We start from the raw sequence: 19,314 nt of genomic DNA, 5'->3' as shown, positions 1-19,314 counted from the left end.
ACTTCTGTCTCCCATTACAGCACATGTGCACTGACCTAACAGCCCGTATCAGCTGCGTAGCAGAGCTAAAACAATCCATTACGATTCAGTTGGACTCAACTGTGTTGATCAGTTAGTTTAGCAAGCTTAAGACCCCCCCTAAGACCACAACAGCAACACACTTTGATGGCAATATTACCCTAGAGGGCTCTACACTTCATCTATAAACTTGTTATTCCAGCGGGAGCCGTTGGTTAATTATCATTTAAGCTACACCGACCACGTGTGACATATGCGGAGCACGATGTCGATCATGTTCTCCATCCAGAGAACACAGCAGAGGGACCACGTAACTTCCTGAGAAGCTCGTCTGCTCACATACATCAGAGACATTCCACCTCATCTGACACTCGTCCATGGAATTCTGCAAATTTTCCTCACTATTCTCCCAAGCGCATATGCAAGTGCCTGTCAGAAAGACTGGCATGCCCAAACATTAGACACCTGTAAATCCCCACAACAAGAAAACTAAAGCGCGCCGGCTGGGGACGCGTTTGCCCTGGGAAATGAAGAGTTTGTCCTTTGCCACGAGATCCACCATAACCTCTGCTCCCCTGTCGTGTTTGCGTTTGACATCTAGTGTGTGAAAATATCCTGTGTTTGGCTACTGAAAGGTGATAATTTGTTATAGTTTTGTGCAGAGTCCCTTTCTCCTGTGTGTTGGTATGACCAGCGTATGCAACCTATGGTTGACACCTACGTGTCATTCTGGGAGCACACTAAATACTTCAGATGACTTGGGGGTTTACTTGGCAACCAAAGGCTGTTTTAAGACCATGGATACACTTCCAGTTTGGAGTGAGCGCAGTTTTCAAGTAACCACCGTACAGGGAGATAAATGCATTTCTGTTTTTATATGTTGATGGTTGAGGCATCATAAATCATGGTGGTTTTGTCAAATTAGATTGTGATAGTGTTGTTAGTGCGTTAAGATCATTAGTTATGCTAGTTTATATCAGTACTTATGACATATACTGTAACTTTTTATTGATAACCAACTGCTTTGACGCAATCGGTTGTGCAATCCATAACTCGCCTGAGATGTGTCATCATGGGACTGCTGGTGGTGATGTGGGGGATGGAGAACAGCTTAGTAAAGGTGGGAGGGGTCGACACGGAGATGTACAGGACAGGACACTCATGCTTGCTCCATAAACCTCGCCGCATTTTGCCGCTGCAGCTGTCGTGGTGCGCAGTAGTGCGCTCCGTCTGGGGTGACCATGTCAAATCTGACAAGGGGCTTTTAAACACTGAGCAGGGCGAAACTCCCGGGATGGTATCACTCGTTCTGTCAGCGTGGTCGGTTAGCACGGAGCAGTGAAGACCCCGCTCATTTACCATGAGCTGTTTGGATGTTATGTACCCAGCCTATGGACATTACGCACCCTACGCGCCGACTGCTCCAGCTTTTATCAACAGTTTACAGGTATGGATTTTGCAAGCGTTTAGCCTTTTTGGAAGTTACAGTTATCCAGCGTGTTAGCGGGGAGAAGAGAGATCTTTACCTAAACCTAGCAGCCGGATCGTAATAGTTTGTGCGTAAAATTGAAAACGCATGGCGGTGTTTTCTACGCTCGTGGCGTTTGTAAACTGAATATGTTCTGCCAAATATGTTGCATGTGTTGCTTTATTGTTCCGCCCGCAAAATACCTTGTGAAACTCTCTGTCCCCCGCCGTCAGACTCCCGCAGGTGTGAGCAGAGCTTCGACTCACTGCCGGGATTTTATGGACACTCCCAGGGGTCCCGAGGGGATGTCTGGGGTCCCGGGCACCGGAGGATCAACTTCCTCATCGTCTTCCTCCAGCACTTCATCGTCGTCCTACACGTCCATGAGGCCAGAGGAGGGCCCCAAGGAGAAACAGGAGGCCCCCGAGGCAGAGTATCTGTCTTCTCGCTGTGTCCTCTTCACCTATTACCAGGGAGACATCAGCAGCGTGGTGGATGAGCATTTCTCCAGAGCCCTTAGCAGCTACATGGATGGAGAGGGCAAACGGCGGCCAACAGAACAAGGCACAGGTAGAAATTTCTCCCTTTTAAAGTAGCCATTTGTGAGAGGAATGAGCATTTACTGTGCAGTTGTTGTGTGCATGCATCTATTTTAGTTTAGTACTTTTTTCCCCCAACAAGATTCAACAAGATAGATTTTATGAAATGCTGTAGTGCTACGGGAAAATATCCCTTAAACCGATAAGACAAGATTTAAGTAAAATTAGCAAGAAAATTGAGCTAAACGTGCACATGTAAAAGTGATTTAAGTGAACCTCAAACTCTGTTTTACAAGAGATGACATCACCAGAGGGTTAAATTGCATTCGGGCTGTCTGGCGCTCTGCTCCATCCCTGAAGATTCGTAACCGCCGTGTATTTTTGTGAGCACAGGTGCCTCAGTTGTCTGCGTGGTGTCTGGCTTTGGGGGGGGGGGCCACACAGGGTGTCGATAAATCTGCAGAGCACAGCAGAGCATCAGACAGGTGATGTGATCAGGTGACAGGGTTTAAGGGCTGCATGTTGTGGCTGTTGTCTCAGCAGAGGTCAAAGGACAGGGTTCAGAGGTCATGGGGGTCAGGAGCAGGCAACAGGGGCCCTTCTGATTCCAAATTAAAGAAAGATGCAGGGAGACAGACATACGTATATATGTGCGGGTAAAAGTTTTACATGAAACTCTCAGAAATCCCTTTTTATCCACAACCTGGGAGCATCCATTAGATATCCATGTAGGGCCTGCAGCCACGACTCTGCCCCTCTCTGCCGCTCCCCCTCTCTCTGACACTCTTTCCTTGTTCAGTCCGACGTCTTCATTACAGCATGCACACCTCCTGCCTCACAACAGATGCTATGTTTATACATGGCCGTAAGCGCACAGCCTCGCCGGCGTATCCCCTTCAAACGTCTCGGCGGCTGCCATTCTGACTCTCGCTCCAGCTCCTGCCCCACATTGGTCGCTCAGTCAGTTGCCCGACTGTCCGTCAGGTTTATATACAGTACGCTGTGGTCTGTGTGATTGGGGCTAGAAGGAAACACTAGCTCTCGGGGTGCCGCGTGGTGTCTGTTTCCAGAGGAATATCTAAATATAAAAGTATAGCGCTTAAAACATAAAATGGCTCGCTGACATTCTGTCAAGGGCGAGGAGAGGGGGGAGCAGAGAAAACAACAGGTGGGGGTGCAGGAGACAGAACAGAACAGAGGGGTGGTTAATACTGTGTGTGTGAGAGAAAGAGAGAGAGAGAGAGATAGGGAGGGAGGTAGAGAGACCTTTAGAAATTCTGGACTGACATGAGAGTGAGAAGTGTCACCACAACCAGTGATTTAGGAGCCTGTGGTCCATAAACCCCCTCCAGGGCGGTGCGTCCACCTATATAGACTCAGATGATGATAAAGGGTCTTTTTCCTACCTCTCGGTCCACTCTGCACTCCTGCAGGGTGTGTTTATTTCTGTGTCTTGTTGGGGTTAGGACTGTGTGACAGTATGATCCAATGGGGAAGATATGTGGGACAGAGGGTGGAAGAGTCATGTGAGTGACGTCTGCTTTGTAGCTCAGGTTGCTCTTCTTATACACGTATTCAGCTCTCAATGCCTCTTCATCCGAAGCCACTCGCTACAGAGTAAAGCTCATGTGTGCTTAATGCCATTCCCTCCTTCCTGTGCCCCTCTCCCCGCAGAAAATCCTTCCCCCAGCAGCCGACGAAGCTTCCCGCCTTCCTTCTGGGATAGTAACTACTCCTCACCTCAGAGTCGCTCCCACTCCGAGATGAGCGCTCCTTCCTATTCCATGGACCCGTACGCATCAGGGATGCACCCAGGCCTGCCGCATCCGCACGCTCACGCTCACGCCCACCCACACACGCATCCTCACTCCCACCCTCACCCCTCAGAAAGCTGGGCATATCAACAGGCCCAGGCCTATGGCCCCCCGCGGCCTCTCCATGAACTCTACTCGCCATCAGCTCTGGAGCCACACTACGGGCCCTTGCTCATGCCCGCGGTGAGGCCACCCCACCTCCCCACATTGCCAAGCCACTATGAAGTGAGCAAACTGGAAGCTCCTGCCTCCTGGCCCAGCCTGCTTTCCCCTGGAGACGTCAGCCAGACGCTGGCACTAAACATGGATGCAGGTAACCAACTGACTGTGGCAACCTGGGACCACCTGTTGCTCCAAACATCACCAGCACATCACCATCATCAGTTGAGCCTTAGGCAAAAGAGATAAAGCAAAAACCCATCTTTAAGCATTTTGTCAAGCCAGCAACACATGCGAATCAGAGTGAATATATTTTCAGCAGGTTGTCTGCAGGGTTGTGCAACAAATCAGCAACTAATTGTAACGCAGATGCACCTGATTTTTACCCGTCCTTGAGATATTGATCCGGTATAATAGATGGCACACGAACCCCTTGGACTTACATTCAAATCACGATATCACGAGCATCAGAGAAGTCCTTTTACCTCCCAAGCAGGATGGCTCCATGACAACCTGCGCTGGGTTGTCCACCCTTGTTCTCATTGTTTCCTCGCCTTCTTTTTTCTTTGCAGGCCTCCAGCAGCACAAGAAAGGCAAAGAGCTGTACTGGTTCTAACAAGCCCCCTCAGTCAGTCACATTGACCAGTCATTACCAGATCCAATTAGTCCCTGGACCTGCTCTGCTATTGAAGCCTCGCATCCCTTTATCCCCCCCCCCTCACACACTCCGTCCTCATCCGTCCACCCCCCTCCTCCGTCCGCGCTCTCGGCCTCCCCTGCCAGTATGCAGCCTTCCAGGTCGACGTGTGTGCACCATGGAGATAAAGCGGAGCGAGGGAGGAAGAGCGTCCCTCTAATCTGCAGCGCCGCTGCATCTCTCTCTCCCCCCCTCCCTCCTGTGCGCTGTGCCGCGCGGGCCTTGGCGAGGCGCGGGCAACGGTGACCTGTTTGGACCGGGAAAGACGGGATTGCGGCAGACTTTTGCGGTGGACAGAGCGATAGAGGGATGAATGGAGGAGCGGAAGGGCGAATTTTGCGAGCAGGGATTCCTTCCAGTGCCTCTGCTTATCTCCACCTCTTGTTCCTCATCCGCGGCAAACAGGAGCAGCAATGGCCGCTTACGCCTCGCCGTTGTCCTCACGAGGCCTTACTGGTTTGTTACCGTATCAAGTCTTTCTATTTATTGGTGTTCATATGCATTTTTTTTTAAAAAAAAGTGTGGTTTAGGCCAGTGTTCTAAAACGACTGTGACTCAGACAGGAGGCAGGAATGACTGTACGGAACGACCTCGCCGGCGTGCTAAAGGTCATTGGAGGAAAAATACATATCAGAAAGATGTTGGAGTATCCGCTTGCTATGAACAGATTAAAAGATTGCGTTTTTTTTTTTTCAAGTTTGCTCATCATGTTGTGTTTTATCTCCGTGTCGTTCTGAATTTTGACTTTTTTTCTGGGTGTCATTTTGCATTTGCAGGATTTTAATGTCAATAAATATTTTTATGGTAAATCCTCGCCTCTCGTGTTATTGCACTATATGTCATTGTTATGGCCATCACCATGTAATCCCTCTGGTAATAATAACAAAATACCTGCAAGTAATTTACTCAGGAGGCACCAACACTTGTTAGCACCATATTATTGCAAAATGAATAAAATGTGGGTGGTGAAAGGCAACTGGTGTTATCTGGTTTACCATTCAGATGAATAAATAATGATTATTATTTATATTAGGGCTCTACTTGTTGATCTAGTAAGGCAATGATGATGTGACTCAGCTCATTAATTATTCAGTTGCTCTGAAGCAGCAGGGGTTTTCTTATTTTTAGCAGCGATATGAATCCAGAGACGCAGCAGCACGGCTCGACGTGTTTTACTCATCTTATTTGACAGACCTTCCATTTTGAATTCCTGCTAGCATTCACACTTTGTCACCTATAAAGTGGGAATGGCTGGTGAATGCCAGCAATGTGTAAGCAGAGAGCAGCGTGGCCACTCCAGCTATGCACCGAATGCTGCTGCGTTATTGATCCGACAATCAGATTACGTGCTAAGGTATGCCAGCATGGGCCCCGCTGTCACAATTTAGTGGCAGTGATGTGTGACCCCCCCTCTCCACACACACACACACACACACACACACACACACACACACACACACACACACACACACACACACACACACAGCAGACAGCAGCCAACTATGTGGCTGGCTTTAAGCTGAGGGAATACACAGAGTAATGAAATTAGAAGAGTTTACCGGGGATAGTGTCCCCTGCAGGGGCCCATGCCAGACATCGTGTTGTCGGTTCACACTGGTATTTTCACGGCGGCTTCTCTTTTCACCTCAGATCCTCCAGGATCTTCTCCATAGTCGACGTGCCTGCCACTATTGTCGCCTTACATTGCTGAAATGGCACAAAACTCCCTGAAGCATCAATGAAAGCCCCACAGTCTGCTCAACATTGGTCACCTATTGATCTCTGCTTATTTGATCTGATTGATTTACGAGTGTAAAAAATTTAGCATTTCAAATAGGTTCCTGCACATTAATGAGCAGCTATGAAGTGAAAGAGTTATGTATATAAGTGTAAAGCAGTTATGGATGTTTAAGGACGGAGAAAATATATCTAATGAAGAAATTCTGCCCTCTTGTGGCGTATTTGTTCATAACACTTGACCGTGTATAACTCTACTATTAACTAATAATACTAATAACTATCAGAAGAATATAAACACACAAAATAATGTTCAGTTGAGATTTTAAATGACAGAAAAACACCTTAGATGCCAAGTCTAAATGTTTGTGTACATTGATCTTGACATGTGATTTACTCATGTGACGCAAAAACTCCTGTTTATGCATGAAACCAGCTTTTACAGTAAGACAAACCACTGGTGTCATTGACCCATAATGACACCAGCGACACCAGAGGAAACAGGTCAGTCCTGCCTAAGGAATAAATACATTCATGATCGCAAGAGGAACAAACTCAAAACTTATTAAATGTTGCTCTTCCAGCATGATTTTTCTTCCTCAAAAGTCATGCAACACAAGATCTGTTTTTTTAAAGCAATTTTAAACATGTGAAGCAAAACAAATATAGGACACATTACATAATTGATTATCTGTCCCTAACCCGAGTTAGTTGATGTGTCATTTCTGAGTCTGACACTGTCACATGTAATCTGAACTAAAGTGGAATTATGCAGCAACTCATGTAGAAATGGTAGGAAAATGTCCCATTAGCTGCTCTTGAGACCTTCCTGCCTTGTTAGATCCATTAGAAAATGTGAATTTGCTTCTGAATTCAAGGATCTGGGTTGGCAAAGGTCACCACAACAGCAGCAGCCTTGAACTCTGAAGATTTTCCGTTGGAATTTACATTCTGCTGACGCGGCAGGGAGTGGAAACGAATCACAGACTCATCAGTATCAGGTCTTTTTTTTAAGAGGAACAAAAAAAAAGTCTTAACTTGAATCATCTTTCTGGAACTACAGAAATGCTGCAGAAATCTGTACTGTAGATACTGCTCCCTGAACCAGAATGCAGCATCTTTACGGTTGGAAACATCGTCCGTAGCTTGGCTGGCAAGTAGAGTTAATAAAACATAAAGTAGTTCCTGTTTCAGTTGCGTGTGTAATGTCTGCTCAATGTTCCCGACAATGAGATGAGATCAAACACTTGAACTGAAAATGAAAACAGGATGAGGGCATGGAAACAAAAAAAGAAGAAAATCTTCTGAAACAAACAAAGGAAACGTTCATGATTAATATGATTCACAAGTGGTGTGTGGGTTCCTGTCGAATGTTAGCGTGTGTCAGCACACACTTTTACTGTAAATCGCAAAGTCTGTGCTCCCCTTTATGATACGCACGCTGACTTCCTATCACAATGACGGAGCGGCTTTTTTTATGAGCTGCTGACAGTCTCCTGACTGGACATGCTGCAGGTCATAACGGAGGCTGCGTATAAAAGAATAGCTTTGCGTCGACATCCTGTATCCCCGGCACACACACAGAGGCAGGTAAGATCAGTCACACACACACGGAGGCAGAGGTGTGCGCACTTCCTGTGCTGTGGGAAGAGAAGAAGAAAAGGCTGCAATAGAAAGACATAAATAGCTTAGAGAACGCCTTGAGCTCACAGCTGAAGCCAAACGCAGCTTCACCTCTGACCTGTCTGTCTCTGACCTGTCTGCCTCTGACCTGTCTGTCTCTGACCTGTCTTTCTCTGACCTGTCTGTCTCTGACCTGTCTGCCTCTGACCTGTCTTTCTCTGACCTGTCTGCCTCTGACCTGTCTGCCTCTGACCTGTCTTTCTCTGACCTGTCTGCCTCTGACCTGTCTTTCTCTGACCTGTCTGTCTCTGACCTGTCTGTCTCTGACCTGTCTTTCTCTGACCTGTCTGCCTCTGACCTGTCTTTCTCTGACCTGTCTGCCTCTGACCTGTCTTTCTCTGACCTGTCTGCCTCTGACCTGTCTGTCTCTGACCTGTCTGCCTCTGACCTGTCTGCCTCTGACCTGTCTGCCTCTGACCTGTCTGTCTCTGACCTGTCTGCCTCTGACCTGTCTGTCTGCCTCTTCTCTGCACGCGTTGTCAGTCAGGATGAAGTTGCTGCTGGTTGCTGCTGCTGCTCTTCTGGCTGTGGCCAGCTGTGACGGCATGTCCCTGGAAGAAATGGAGTTCCACGCCTGGAAACTAAAGTTTGGTGAGTCTCCTCTGCCCGTCTGCGACTCCCTACTGTCCTCACAAGAGTAACGATTCCTCCCTTTATAGGAAGGTCCTACAGAACCCCATCAGAGGAGGTCCAGCGCATGCAAATCTGGCTCAACAACCGCAAACTAGTGCTGGTGCACAACATCCTGGCCGACCAAGGCATCAAGTCCTATCGTCTGGGCATGACTCAGTTTGCAGACATGGTACGCGCACGTGGATGTTTCTGCCATCTTTGTGACTCACCAATTGGCTCTGTAATAAGTGACACCACCTCCTTTTGACCAGGACAATGAGGAGTACAAAAGCCTCATTTCTCTAGGCTGCCTGAGAGCCTTCAACACTTCCGCGCCTCGCCGGGGCTCCGCTTTCTTCCGATTGGCTGAGGGCACTCACCTGCCCACCACTGTTGACTGGAGGGATAAGGGATACGTCACTGGTGTCAAGGATCAGAAGCAATGCGGCTCCTGCTGGGCCTTCAGCGCAGTCCGTCCAACACAAAGAGCCTTTTTTTTTGTTCTTGCAGGATGGGTTTTAACATTGAAATATCTCCTTTAGACCGGATCGCTTGAAGGCCAGAACTTCAGGAAGACTGGGAAGCTGGTGTCTCTGAGTGAGCAGCAGCTGGTTGACTGTTCCGGAGACTACGGCAACATGGGGTGTAATGGAGGTCTGATGGACTACGCCTTCAAGTACATTCAGGAGAACGGAGGGATCGACACCGAGAAGTCCTACCCTTATGAGGCTGAGGTAATGATCGAGATGACTTCAGAGTCACAATCAAAAGTGGAGACAGCAACCCACGTCCTCTTTCAGAGCTGTGCAACACCTCCACCTTGTGGATGCGTGACAATTTGACGCAGCCTGAAATATAAATTGGGATTTCTTTTCTCTTTAACCAGGATGGCCAGTGCCGTTTCAAGCCCGAAAACGTTGGCGCCAAATGCACCGGCTACGTTGATGTGACGGTAGGCGATGAAGATGCCCTGAAGGAGGCTGTGGCCACCATCGGACCCGTGTCTGTGGGCATCGATGCCTCACATTCTTCTTTCCAGCTCTACGACTCAGGTCAGGAGACGCAGCCTCGCCGTACAGTCTGAGTTTTCTTTTAGAATGCAGCAACAGACCCTTCTGACCTCTGTCTCCTTCTCTATAGGCGTGTATGACGAGCAAGACTGCAGCAGTCAGGATCTGGATCATGGCGTCTTGGCTGTGGGCTACGGCACTGACAACGGTCAGGACTACTGGCTGGTTAAGAACAGGTACACCTTTTGATAAAAAACTCTCAGTAATAGCATTAAATATCAATATTAGGGCTAAAGAAAAGTGACACTGTTGCTGTAAGTGTTAACGGGAATGTGTGTTTGTGTAGTTGGGGTCTAGGATGGGGTCAGGAGGGCTACATCATGATGTCCAGGAACAAAGACAACCAGTGCGGCATTGCTACGGCAGCCAGCTACCCTCTGGTCTGAGACGGTGAGCCGAAAACCTGCCCTCTTTTCCATTTTCTGCCTTTTCACTCTATTTCTGTGCATTCACTGGTTTTTGTCCATGTCTTCTGGTTCAGAAGATTCACCAAGATGGAGAAGAAGAGTCCACGAACAAATTCTTAATAATTTTGCAGATTTCTTGCACAACAGATTATTTTCAGGGTGAATGTTTTTGATAATTACTTTTATATAAATGTCTTATCGAAATGTAGACAAAATAAAAATGCTAAACAATGAAAAAGTGAAAACTTGAATTTATTCGCAAACTCAGATATTCAGTCACCTTATTTAAAAACATCTGTATCAACGTTGATGTTGTCTACTTTAAAACATGATATCAGCGTTTTATCTTACAATAACTCAAACCTGATGAAAGGATCAGTCGATGAACTCGAGACTGCGGATGCAGCAATCAGGTCCTGGAACTGTTCCCTGCTCATAATCATCATAATGGACCATCCCAACATGGCCAGTTATCCATCTCATTAGTATGTAAACAGCTCTGCAGGTTTTTTTAGCCCGACTCAAAACAGCAAAATGGGTTTTTCCCACGCCTGCATCCACGGCTCCAGTCTGAAAGTTAGTTATGCTGTAAAAAGTAAAAATTACAGCCATTAAATGCCAACGGGTGATTTAAAATCCAACACAATGGACCCAGTAGTGAATTTGTGGGATTTATTTGAATTCATTAAAGGTTCCTGTGACTGTAAATGACAGCTGCCTCACATTTGGGCATGAAAAAAGTTCCCATTTAACAGATTAACTTCACTAAAATGGTATCTGTTGGAAAAAGCACTGAGCAGAATACTCACAAATGGGCTTTTACACTCACGGCGACCTTTGTCTTCCCGCAGTTACCGACAGACCTTTTCTTGTTCCGTTGAGGGCAGATAGTGTCTTCACCCACCCGAATCTGAAAAAAAACAAGAGTTTTAAGATGGTCTGACTGGGTTCAAGCCAGTCAAAGAGGTGGATATTTCCATTTTTCTCCTGATTGCTGGTGTTCTCTGCCTCTGCTTGGATGTGTGTGTGTGTGTGTGTGTGTGTGTGTGTGTGTGTGTGTGTGTGTGGGCGTGTGTGTGTGTGTGTGATCTTCCTGGATAAAATGCTTTCAGAAGCAGTGTTGTGGTTTGTTAAAGGTTATCTTGAGGAAATGAAAGCGGATCTCGGTGGAGAACGTGAACCTGCTGAAGAACATCAGAGCCGAAGAACGAGTGAAATCAGACACTTTTGTGGTCCCTCGCGCCTCTGATGCGGCCAGTAAAAACTCCATTATGGATTTGGGCGACGACATCTAATGAAAGTGTTCTGACCTCTGTTCCAGTGGATACGTTGGGCCCTCCTCTTCTTGGGCGCCGCCTGATTCAGCCGCTCCTTCAGCGTGGCCCTCGGGGCCGATGACCCTGGCTGATACTGCTGCAGAAAGAGAGGAGCATGGGAAATGGTGCTTCACTTGTTTTCATGTGGATTACTTGACACTGCGGGGAACAAAGAATAAATTCCCATAAACAGTGGGGTAATTAAATGCCGCGTGCTGTAACTACATTTTCTGAACCATTTAGTGGCTGGAAAACAACCAGGATGCAGTTTCAGCTCCCTCTGACACAAAGTGGCCTTTATTTTCTACTTGATATTAATGTGCTGCTAAAGGTGCTTCAGTGCAGTTCAGAGCTGATTTTGCTGTTTGTATAAGCTACAGGAGCCGATTCCACAAAAAGAAGACACATTCTAAGTTAGTGCACGTCCGTTTCTGCCCGCTAACAAGGCTGGATCGCAGACTAAAGAAAACGGCTGCTCTCTTCCCAGACAACAGTCGCCGCCATTTAATTAGAAAAGCAAAATCACATTAAGTGATTGTCATTCTTCCCCATTCTAAATGCCACATTAGGTTTGATCGTGCTAATATTTAATGAGAAGTGGAAAACAATGACGCAGGGACACTGAGAGCAGGGCTGCTGCTGGTGGGGGGGAGGCTTATTAAGGCTTTAATCAGCTTGTATGACAAAGTGTAACCTTGACTCTTCATTCTTTCCTCCTCAGCAGCTCTGCAAACTGGCATAGCCCGTAATTGAAAAAGAGATTTATATTATCTTTATTCAGATGACTCTGCAGACCTGGAAGAGAGAGAGAGAAAAAAACATTTAATCTGTATGGGATGACAGCAGTCAGCCAATTAGGCCTGAATGACTGTTATCCCAAGACATTATCGCCATCTCGCCTTTCATTTTTGTAAATATCAAGGAGTGTGTTCCAACCTGGGGAGAGCAGAGATGAAAAATCTCCCAGAAAGAGACAAAGGGAAGCGGAAGGAGGGTGCGCAAGAGGTGAGGCAAATTAATTGGTTTTGCTAAATCCTCCTCAAACAGCAGAAGCCAATGTGGTTTCACAAAAAGGCCATTACCGGCTATCAATTTAAATCTGTTTTACCCTTTTCAAGGAAACCAATTAAGCAATTTAATTTGGCCTTTTTGATTCACGGTGTTGCCCACTACGGAGGATGGGACATCCGATTGGCGTCCTGCAGGGTAGGACAAGTGAAAACACTGGGAGGTGTTATTGCAACAAGCCAAGCTATTGATTGAGATCCAGGGAGGGCAGGAAGGAGAAGGCCATAGACTCGGGATTGGAGATTTAGTCAGCAAGACAAAAGTAGCCCTGCTGTGTCCATTTAAAACGGTCTCAATCACTGAAGTGTAATGCAGGTTTATTGTCTTCTAATCTGAATTTAGAGCCGTTGTATTTGTTTAAAAGGTGTCATTCCCTGTTCTGCCACTAGATGGCACTACTAGCCTGCTTATATTTGTCGCGAGACTGGAATCATGCAAACCTCTGTTGGATATGAGTCGTTTTCTTTTCATTCTTCCTCTCGAATGATCTTGAAGGAAAGCATGATGGATACAAGGGACACGTTTTCACGTATGTACACACTTTCCCCACACCAGTGGACCCATTAAGCTCTGACAATGCACACATCATGTACTGGGCGTCTGTCTAATCAACAATATCATGGCGCAGTTGTGTAGATGGGAGACCAGTCAGGCTGGAGGGAAGTGTCAGTCAGCTGTGTCACCTATAGCAGAGAGCAAACAGGCTGTCTCGAGGGATACAGATCTGGGCCGCGGATGCCTCTCCACCCATGCATTATCCTATTCTCCCATCATGCTTTACAGGTGCATGCATCTCTTTGTTTAGTAAGGACACGTTTAGGAAGTGAGGACAAATATTTGGCTGGTCGTCACATCTTCAGACTCTCTGGGGGTTAAGACGTGATTCTAATGTTAGGATGAGGGTAAGGTTAAGGGTTAAGGGGTCAGTTAGGATGTTAGGCTAAGGAGCTGGGGACTGCATGAAGATGCAAGTCCTCAGAAACATAGAAGTACAAGATGTGTGTGTGTGTGTGTGTGTGTGTGTGTGTGTGTGTGTGTGCACAATACTGAGGCAGTAATACATGCAGAAAGCATCTAAGATCAAAGCTAAACAAAGAATTTGCTTTGATATTTTATAAATACATCATATTTCTTCAGAGGAAGAGCATGTTCTATATGACCTCGCTGTCTGCCTGTGTTGAAACCTGTGTGTGTCCCTCGTCCCTCTTTTCTACATCCTCCTTCAACCAGCTGCGATTCTTGGAAGGGAGAGAGGCCAGAGAAGCTATCCGGTCGAAGAAAACGGCTCTGCTTGGGCCAATTACGCCCAGACAAAGCACTTTGCATGTTATTGTGTGTGGGATTCATATTTAAATGACTGAATGTGTTCTAATGAGGTTTGGGAGCAATGTGCAAGGAAGGAAAAAAAAAGCGCTCCCCCATTTCCCCTGACAGACTGATCCACCCGCGTGCTCATGTAGGTCAACACATGCAGGAGAGACGCACAGATGTGCGATCACATCAGCTGCGAGCGGCGCGTTACCCTCACACACAAGTCAACAGCAGCACACATGTCTTGCAAACAGTGGGCGGCAGATGAAGGGATGGCAGGAAGGGAAGTTGCTGAGGGTCCGATATGAAAGCCCCACTCCCACCGCCATTCTTTTAAAGCGACAGATGGATTGATAAAGCCGCCAGCGTCGATAAAAACTGTCAGCTGTTATTCCTTTTGGGTCTTGGCTTTTTCTAGGCGCTGCACTCAGGCTTCACGGCTACTTGTAGCCACAGGCTGTTGGGGGGAAAAGCAACACATTTAGGATTAAAACAAGGACAGAATGCAAATATAAAATATAAAATGAACAACTGACGACAAAAGGCTGCACGTCTATAGCACGTTAGCTTCCTCATAAAGTTTCCTCTGAGTGAACGTTACCATTAACCCGCTCAGAAAGGCCCCCTAGTGTGTCACAGTTTTCCCTATTCCTCTTTTGCTCAGGTCTTCCTCTTTCCTCCCTCTCATTCATCATTTCTTGTTCTACCCACTCATCCTCCCCCCGTCTTCACCTCTGCCTCATCCTCCTCCTGTGCGGTGCCGAGGTGAGGGTGAGGGGTCAATTGCCTGGGCTCACTGCCGAGCCCTGCTCTGTCTTATCTTTTTTTGTGTGTGTTATTTTGCCTGACAACTCTGTCCCAAAGGAGCAGGATTCAGGTTCAGCCTCTGCAGCACGCTCCGTGCACACGGACTGTGTGTTTCCTGCATGCAGGACCGTCTCGCGCTTCCACAGATCCTTGTTTATGCGCCCTCTCGCCTGGCTTCTTTAGCTCTCTTCAATCGCTGACCTTATTCCTTGCTCTGCCTTTCCCTCTCCATCAATAGCAGGAGCTAATAAGGCAATTAAAGCCTAATTAAAGGAGTCAGGAGAGAGAGTGAAGGGCTCAGGTAACTTCATGAGGGCGAGTGATTGCTGTGTTTACTTGGGTTTCTGGCGAGCGCTGCCTTCTGACCAACACAACAAAATCTGGAAAGTGCAAAGCTAACAAAGGCTCGAGGGACCGTACATTTAATCCCATCAGGATTCTGCATCTTTAGACTTTCTGTGTGTATTTAGGAGGCATCGATACAAGGGCGCCATGAGGTAACAAGCTAATCTGTTTAGCTCAGAGCGCACTTATCAGCCCACTTTTTGTTGCTAGCACGGGGTGATTTTGCAGCACGTCAGCCAGGTTACCTCCGCTCGCTGCTCTGAATCAAACCCGGGGATTAATGGGGGAGGGGGGGGGGTGCAGCGATGCGTGACAGATGATCATCCTCTCCTCGGGACGGGAGCGGGTCACCAGGGTCTCGGGTCAGCGTTGTTTATCCACAAACATCCCAAAGCTTCCATTACGCCTCCTCGCTCCTCGATCACTACAGGCACTTGTAGTCTGAAACAAAATCTTTGGCCCTGATTTAGAAGGCACTTACAATGCATTAGCTTTGTGGTAATTACTAGAAACTCAATTAGAAGAAGCCACCGAAGACCAAGACCAAACGGCTTAGGCTGCAACGCTGGTAAATGGATTTGGAGTTAATTTAGTGAGTCAGAGGGTGAAACAGCCATCAGTGATGTTTTAAGCCACAGCCACTGACCTGCGCACGGAGACGTGCTCGACATTCGGGATCCCTCTGAGTGTTGCACTAAACTGCAGTGGGACTTTGGTTCACACGCACGTGCGGCCTCCGTCATTCATCATTCATGCAACGGTGCATTATTTCTTAGTGATGTTTACGCAAGTGTAGAGGTCACGTTCTCTTCAGAGTGAACTCACATGTTTTATTTATAGATCTTTCTATGTTCTTGAAAGCCCTTCTGGGCACGGGTATGACCACTGGCGCTGCACACTGCCGTCTACTGTACCGCTGTGTATGTAATGTTTGTAAATTTGGTGCATTTGACAGCTTATAAATATGTTTTTGAATAATTGTAGAACTGCTACATGGAAAAAAACACACAGAAAGAAAATAATATGAACAGAAAGGCAAATGCTGCGACCACGCACAGCTAGCAACAAGAGCTGATGTTTGTGAGGGACATTAATAAGTGATGGACGTCTGGGACGGGCTCCTCCTGACTGTCCACAATTATACATCACTCATCAGTCGCGGGGAAAAATAAACTAAAGTGTTGCCAAAGTTTTGTCTCGCTTGAATCTTTATTGATGCAACTGCAGAATTTGTATATTTGTGTGATTTTCAGGGTAGATTAACCTGTTTTAACTTGATTTCATGTGATATAGATCATGTGGTGTTGATCATGTGGTATATATAGATCATGTCCTATAGCTCACATGGTGTTGATCATGTGGTATATATAGATTATGTGGTATATGTGAATCTTGAAGTTCCACCCTTGTTGGTATTTTACTCCCTGGTGAAAACATGCACTCACATGCACTGAATTTAACCAAACAAAGACAAACAAACAAAATGATGATAATTACGTTACACTTCTGAAAGCTACATTAAGCTTTGGATTAGATTGGCAGTGTCTGTTCAGCATTAATAATAATGCTAGTAGCTCCAGCGACGTGTCTACCTGAAGCTAACCGGCACAGAGAACCAGTAAGTCGCATCACTTATTAGTTTCTGCCACCCGAACCTGCAGAGAAACTGGTGTAGCGAGCAGATGGCGCGCACGCTGCCGAAAAGAGTGGGCGGGAAGTCTGCATGTGCGCTCGTGAATGCTCCTATCCGTGCCAGCGTGTGTGTTCTTTGGCGTATGTGCGATCATGTAGGTGTGTGTGTGTTTGTGTGGGTCTGTGTGTGGGTCTGTGTGTGGGTCTGTGTGTGGGTGGGGTGCATAGCGTGAGTGGCTCGCTGTGCCTCCTTCTCCTCCTGGGGACCAGATGGCGATGGAGTCGGCTGCTCCAAAACCAATGACATCATAGCTTAAAGACAATGAGGGAAAGATCCATAAACTCTCACGGGCCGTGTTGTGATCGTCTCTCAGAACTCCAACCCTCATTAATTGTACAGTTTTGCCAAAGCAGCTCAGGATATCAGCTAAAGCCAGATTTTACCCGCCTGACATGTTCTCCCAGTGAAACCAATGGGTGACATCATTAAGGTTCTGTCCAGGTTTCGTACATTAACCACATACGTCTTTTACGGCTGCTCATATTATTTGGTGAACTGTAGTAAAAACCAACAGAAACCTGAAAGCGGACCCAAAGGAACCTCTAAGGGTGGTAGAAGGTGGTAGAAACCACCTTCACAGGATCCTCCTGTCTTTGTTTTAAGTATTTTGGATGAAGATCTGGAGCCCACGGCTGAAAATATCCGATAACGCTGCTATTTTTGGCTCATTTATCCACAGCATTCATTAGAAATGTTTGGTTTCACGGTGGAGGAGAACCCGTATCCTTCTGGGTCTGTTAGTCCACCGCTGCTCACTTACGCGCCATCGTTTTAACGTTGTTTTTCCGCCTCTGAAATGACAAAAGTTCAACGCAGATGGAATTAAATGATGCGTAAAAAACACAGATTTCATTTCGGATAAGTCAGAAAATGAATGGGACGTTATTCCCGTGCCCTCGGAGGGGACCGTAATGAAGGTTTTGCTTTTGTCACCGACGCAGTGACATTTGAAGCTAATTGAAGTTTAGGATGCTGTCGAATCTGCGGTGTCTGTGGTTTAAATGCAATAATTAATATCCCTCCGTGCTGATGTGGGTAATATGGAAGGTAAACAGGAATAATTACCGCCGCTGTGAGGAGAGAAGATACTACTGAGACATCCAAAAGTCCAGTTTCTCTTCTAATGATGCTAACAGGGACCACGGCTCCATCTGCTGCTTTTTCTTGTGTTTCCTATGTTACCGATTAAAGATAAGAACAAAAGTCCATTTACTCTAAATGCAATTACAGCTCTCAGATTAGCGAGAAAACATAAATGTAATTATCTGTGAGATCATTACGCCACTGTTCAAGGACAGGATTTGCCATATTACCACGTCATTCAGGGCTCCCGACATTCCACAACACACAATTAAATCTCCTTATGCTGATTTCTGAGCTGGTGCCAGGAAAAAAAAGAGCTGTGCTTTTCTGTGAGATCTAAAATTTTATAAGATGGTCGCAAATATTGTTTTTTTCCCCAATCAATCAATAAATATAAAACACTCAAATATTTCTTCTTCATACTATTGAAAGCAGAAATATTTCGTCTCCACGGGCAGAAACAGCTGGCGGAGGCCCAGACAAACAGCTGCAGACAGGAAGTTCCATTAGAAACTCGACCACCACTTCGGTTTTTTCTCTTTTAAAGGCTCAAACTGTGTAATTATAGACCACGACCGCCCGCTCCGACATTCAAAAGCACACAAACGGAGTCTTTTTCGTGGGTTTGGACTGGTCCAATCTTTGCTGCTGTTGTGGCTTCAACGTCCGCGTCAGTGTGGCCACGTTCCTCCAATCATCTCCGGTTTCCGGTAGATTGCCAGTCAGCTCACGTGTAAAGGTCGTACGTGACGGTTAACAAGCGTCGTTGTTCTGGCCTGCAGCTCTGAGAGTTGCTAATTGAGCAACATCCTGCAGGAGACGTTCCTTCCTGTGACTAATGGAGCAGGTAGCTGCAGGTAGGGGCCGACGCAGGGAGAGACGCTTCAGCGTGGCCACGGCTAAATGTGACCTGTGGTGGACGCCTCCTCAAACGGGAGCGCCCCAGCCCATCGCCTCACCTCCCTTCCCCGGCTGATGCGCGGCGCTACGGCCAATCAGCCGCTCACACAAAGGAGGAATTAGTATATTCTCTGGCACAAATGTGCTCCCCTAATTGCGTCTGCGCCGCGCTTGTGTTCTCCACACCTCCGCGCTGTCTCACCTTTTTTTTTCTCTCCCCTCTCTCTCTGCTGTCATCAGCCTCTTCAAGTGTGTGTTTTTCCTGTTATTCTTGCACATTTCACTCCGCTCCCCTTCCAATCATTCGGTCTTCATCAGGCGGCTATTGTGTGAGCTCAGGGGGAGAAGCGGGAGGATTGACGGGGGCCGGGTCCTCATTTGGCACCCTGTGCTGTAGGAACAAGGTTGTCAGCCTCAAATGATGCTCTCATAATCAGCACGTTGGAGCCGGCGCGCCATTCTGTGGATTTCTGTGGCTTCCCTTTTGGCCTGTCAATCTTTCTTTATCTCCCTCTGAATAGACATCTACTGTTTGCATCCTGGTGGTTTTGGTTTCCTTTGTGCTCTTCTCTCTTTTCCCTCCATTC

At 46.9% G+C, this 19,314-nt stretch overlaps 2 protein-coding genes across 4 annotated transcripts; both read left to right on the top strand.

Annotated features, from left to right (window-relative positions):
• Nucleotides 1-1,187: 1,187 nt before the first annotated feature.
• On the top strand, nt 1,188-5,499 carry vgll2b (vestigial-like family member 2b). Its single transcript, XM_003962502.2, has 4 exons — nt 1,188-1,465; nt 1,720-2,056; nt 3,700-4,152; nt 4,571-5,499. Exons 1-4 carry the CDS (start codon nt 1,379-1,381, stop codon nt 4,612-4,614), a joined length of 921 nt encoding a protein of 306 aa, XP_003962551.1. The 5' UTR covers nt 1,188-1,378; the 3' UTR covers nt 4,615-5,499.
• Nucleotides 5,500-7,869: 2,370 nt separating this feature from the next.
• Nucleotides 7,870-10,442, top strand: ctsl.1 (cathepsin L.1). Of its 3 annotated transcripts, none has more exons than XM_029832929.1 (9): nt 7,870-8,022; nt 8,603-8,706; nt 8,775-8,917; nt 9,000-9,197; nt 9,270-9,461; nt 9,614-9,779; nt 9,868-9,973; nt 10,084-10,187; nt 10,279-10,442. In XM_029832929.1, exons 2-8 carry the CDS (start codon nt 8,604-8,606, stop codon nt 10,181-10,183), a joined length of 1,008 nt encoding a protein of 335 aa, XP_029688789.1. In that variant the 5' UTR covers nt 7,870-8,022; nt 8,603; the 3' UTR covers nt 10,184-10,187; nt 10,279-10,442. The 3 variants fall into 3 exon arrangements, with proteins under 3 accessions (XP_029688789.1, XP_011616649.1, XP_003962552.1); XM_011618347.2 differs by having other exon boundaries at nt 7,876-8,022; nt 8,599-8,706; nt 10,282-10,442; XM_003962503.3 differs by having other exon boundaries at nt 7,876-8,022; nt 8,599-8,706.
• The last annotated feature ends 8,872 nt before the right edge of the window (nt 10,443-19,314 follow it).

The sequence above is a fragment of the Takifugu rubripes genome, chromosome 2 (assembly GCF_901000725.2).
Source record: "Takifugu rubripes chromosome 2, fTakRub1.2, whole genome shotgun sequence".
Lineage (NCBI taxonomy): Eukaryota > Metazoa > Chordata > Actinopteri > Tetraodontiformes > Tetraodontidae > Takifugu > Takifugu rubripes.
Note: the sequence above shows the minus strand (reverse complement) of the source record. Positions and strands in the feature narration are given on the sequence as shown.

Excerpts from the sequence above, each read along its gene's own strand:
- ctsl.1 (XM_029832929.1), top strand. The coding sequence starts at position 8,604 with ATGAAGTTGCTGCTGGTTGCTGCTGCTGCTCTTCTGGCTGTGGCCAGC. Across the intron at positions 8,707-8,774 it reads CGCCTGGAAACTAAAGTTTG|GAAGGTCCTACAGAACCCCA; the intron begins GTGAGTCTCCTC and ends CTCCCTTTATAG. Across the intron at positions 9,198-9,269 it reads CCTGCTGGGCCTTCAGCGCA|ACCGGATCGCTTGAAGGCCA; the intron begins GTCCGTCCAACA and ends TATCTCCTTTAG.
- vgll2b (XM_003962502.2), top strand. The coding sequence starts at position 1,379 with ATGAGCTGTTTGGATGTTATGTACCCAGCCTATGGACATTACGCACCC. Across the intron at positions 1,466-1,719 it reads CTTTTATCAACAGTTTACAG|ACTCCCGCAGGTGTGAGCAG; the intron begins GTATGGATTTTG and ends CCCCGCCGTCAG. Across the intron at positions 2,057-3,699 it reads GCCAACAGAACAAGGCACAG|AAAATCCTTCCCCCAGCAGC; the intron begins GTAGAAATTTCT and ends CTCTCCCCGCAG.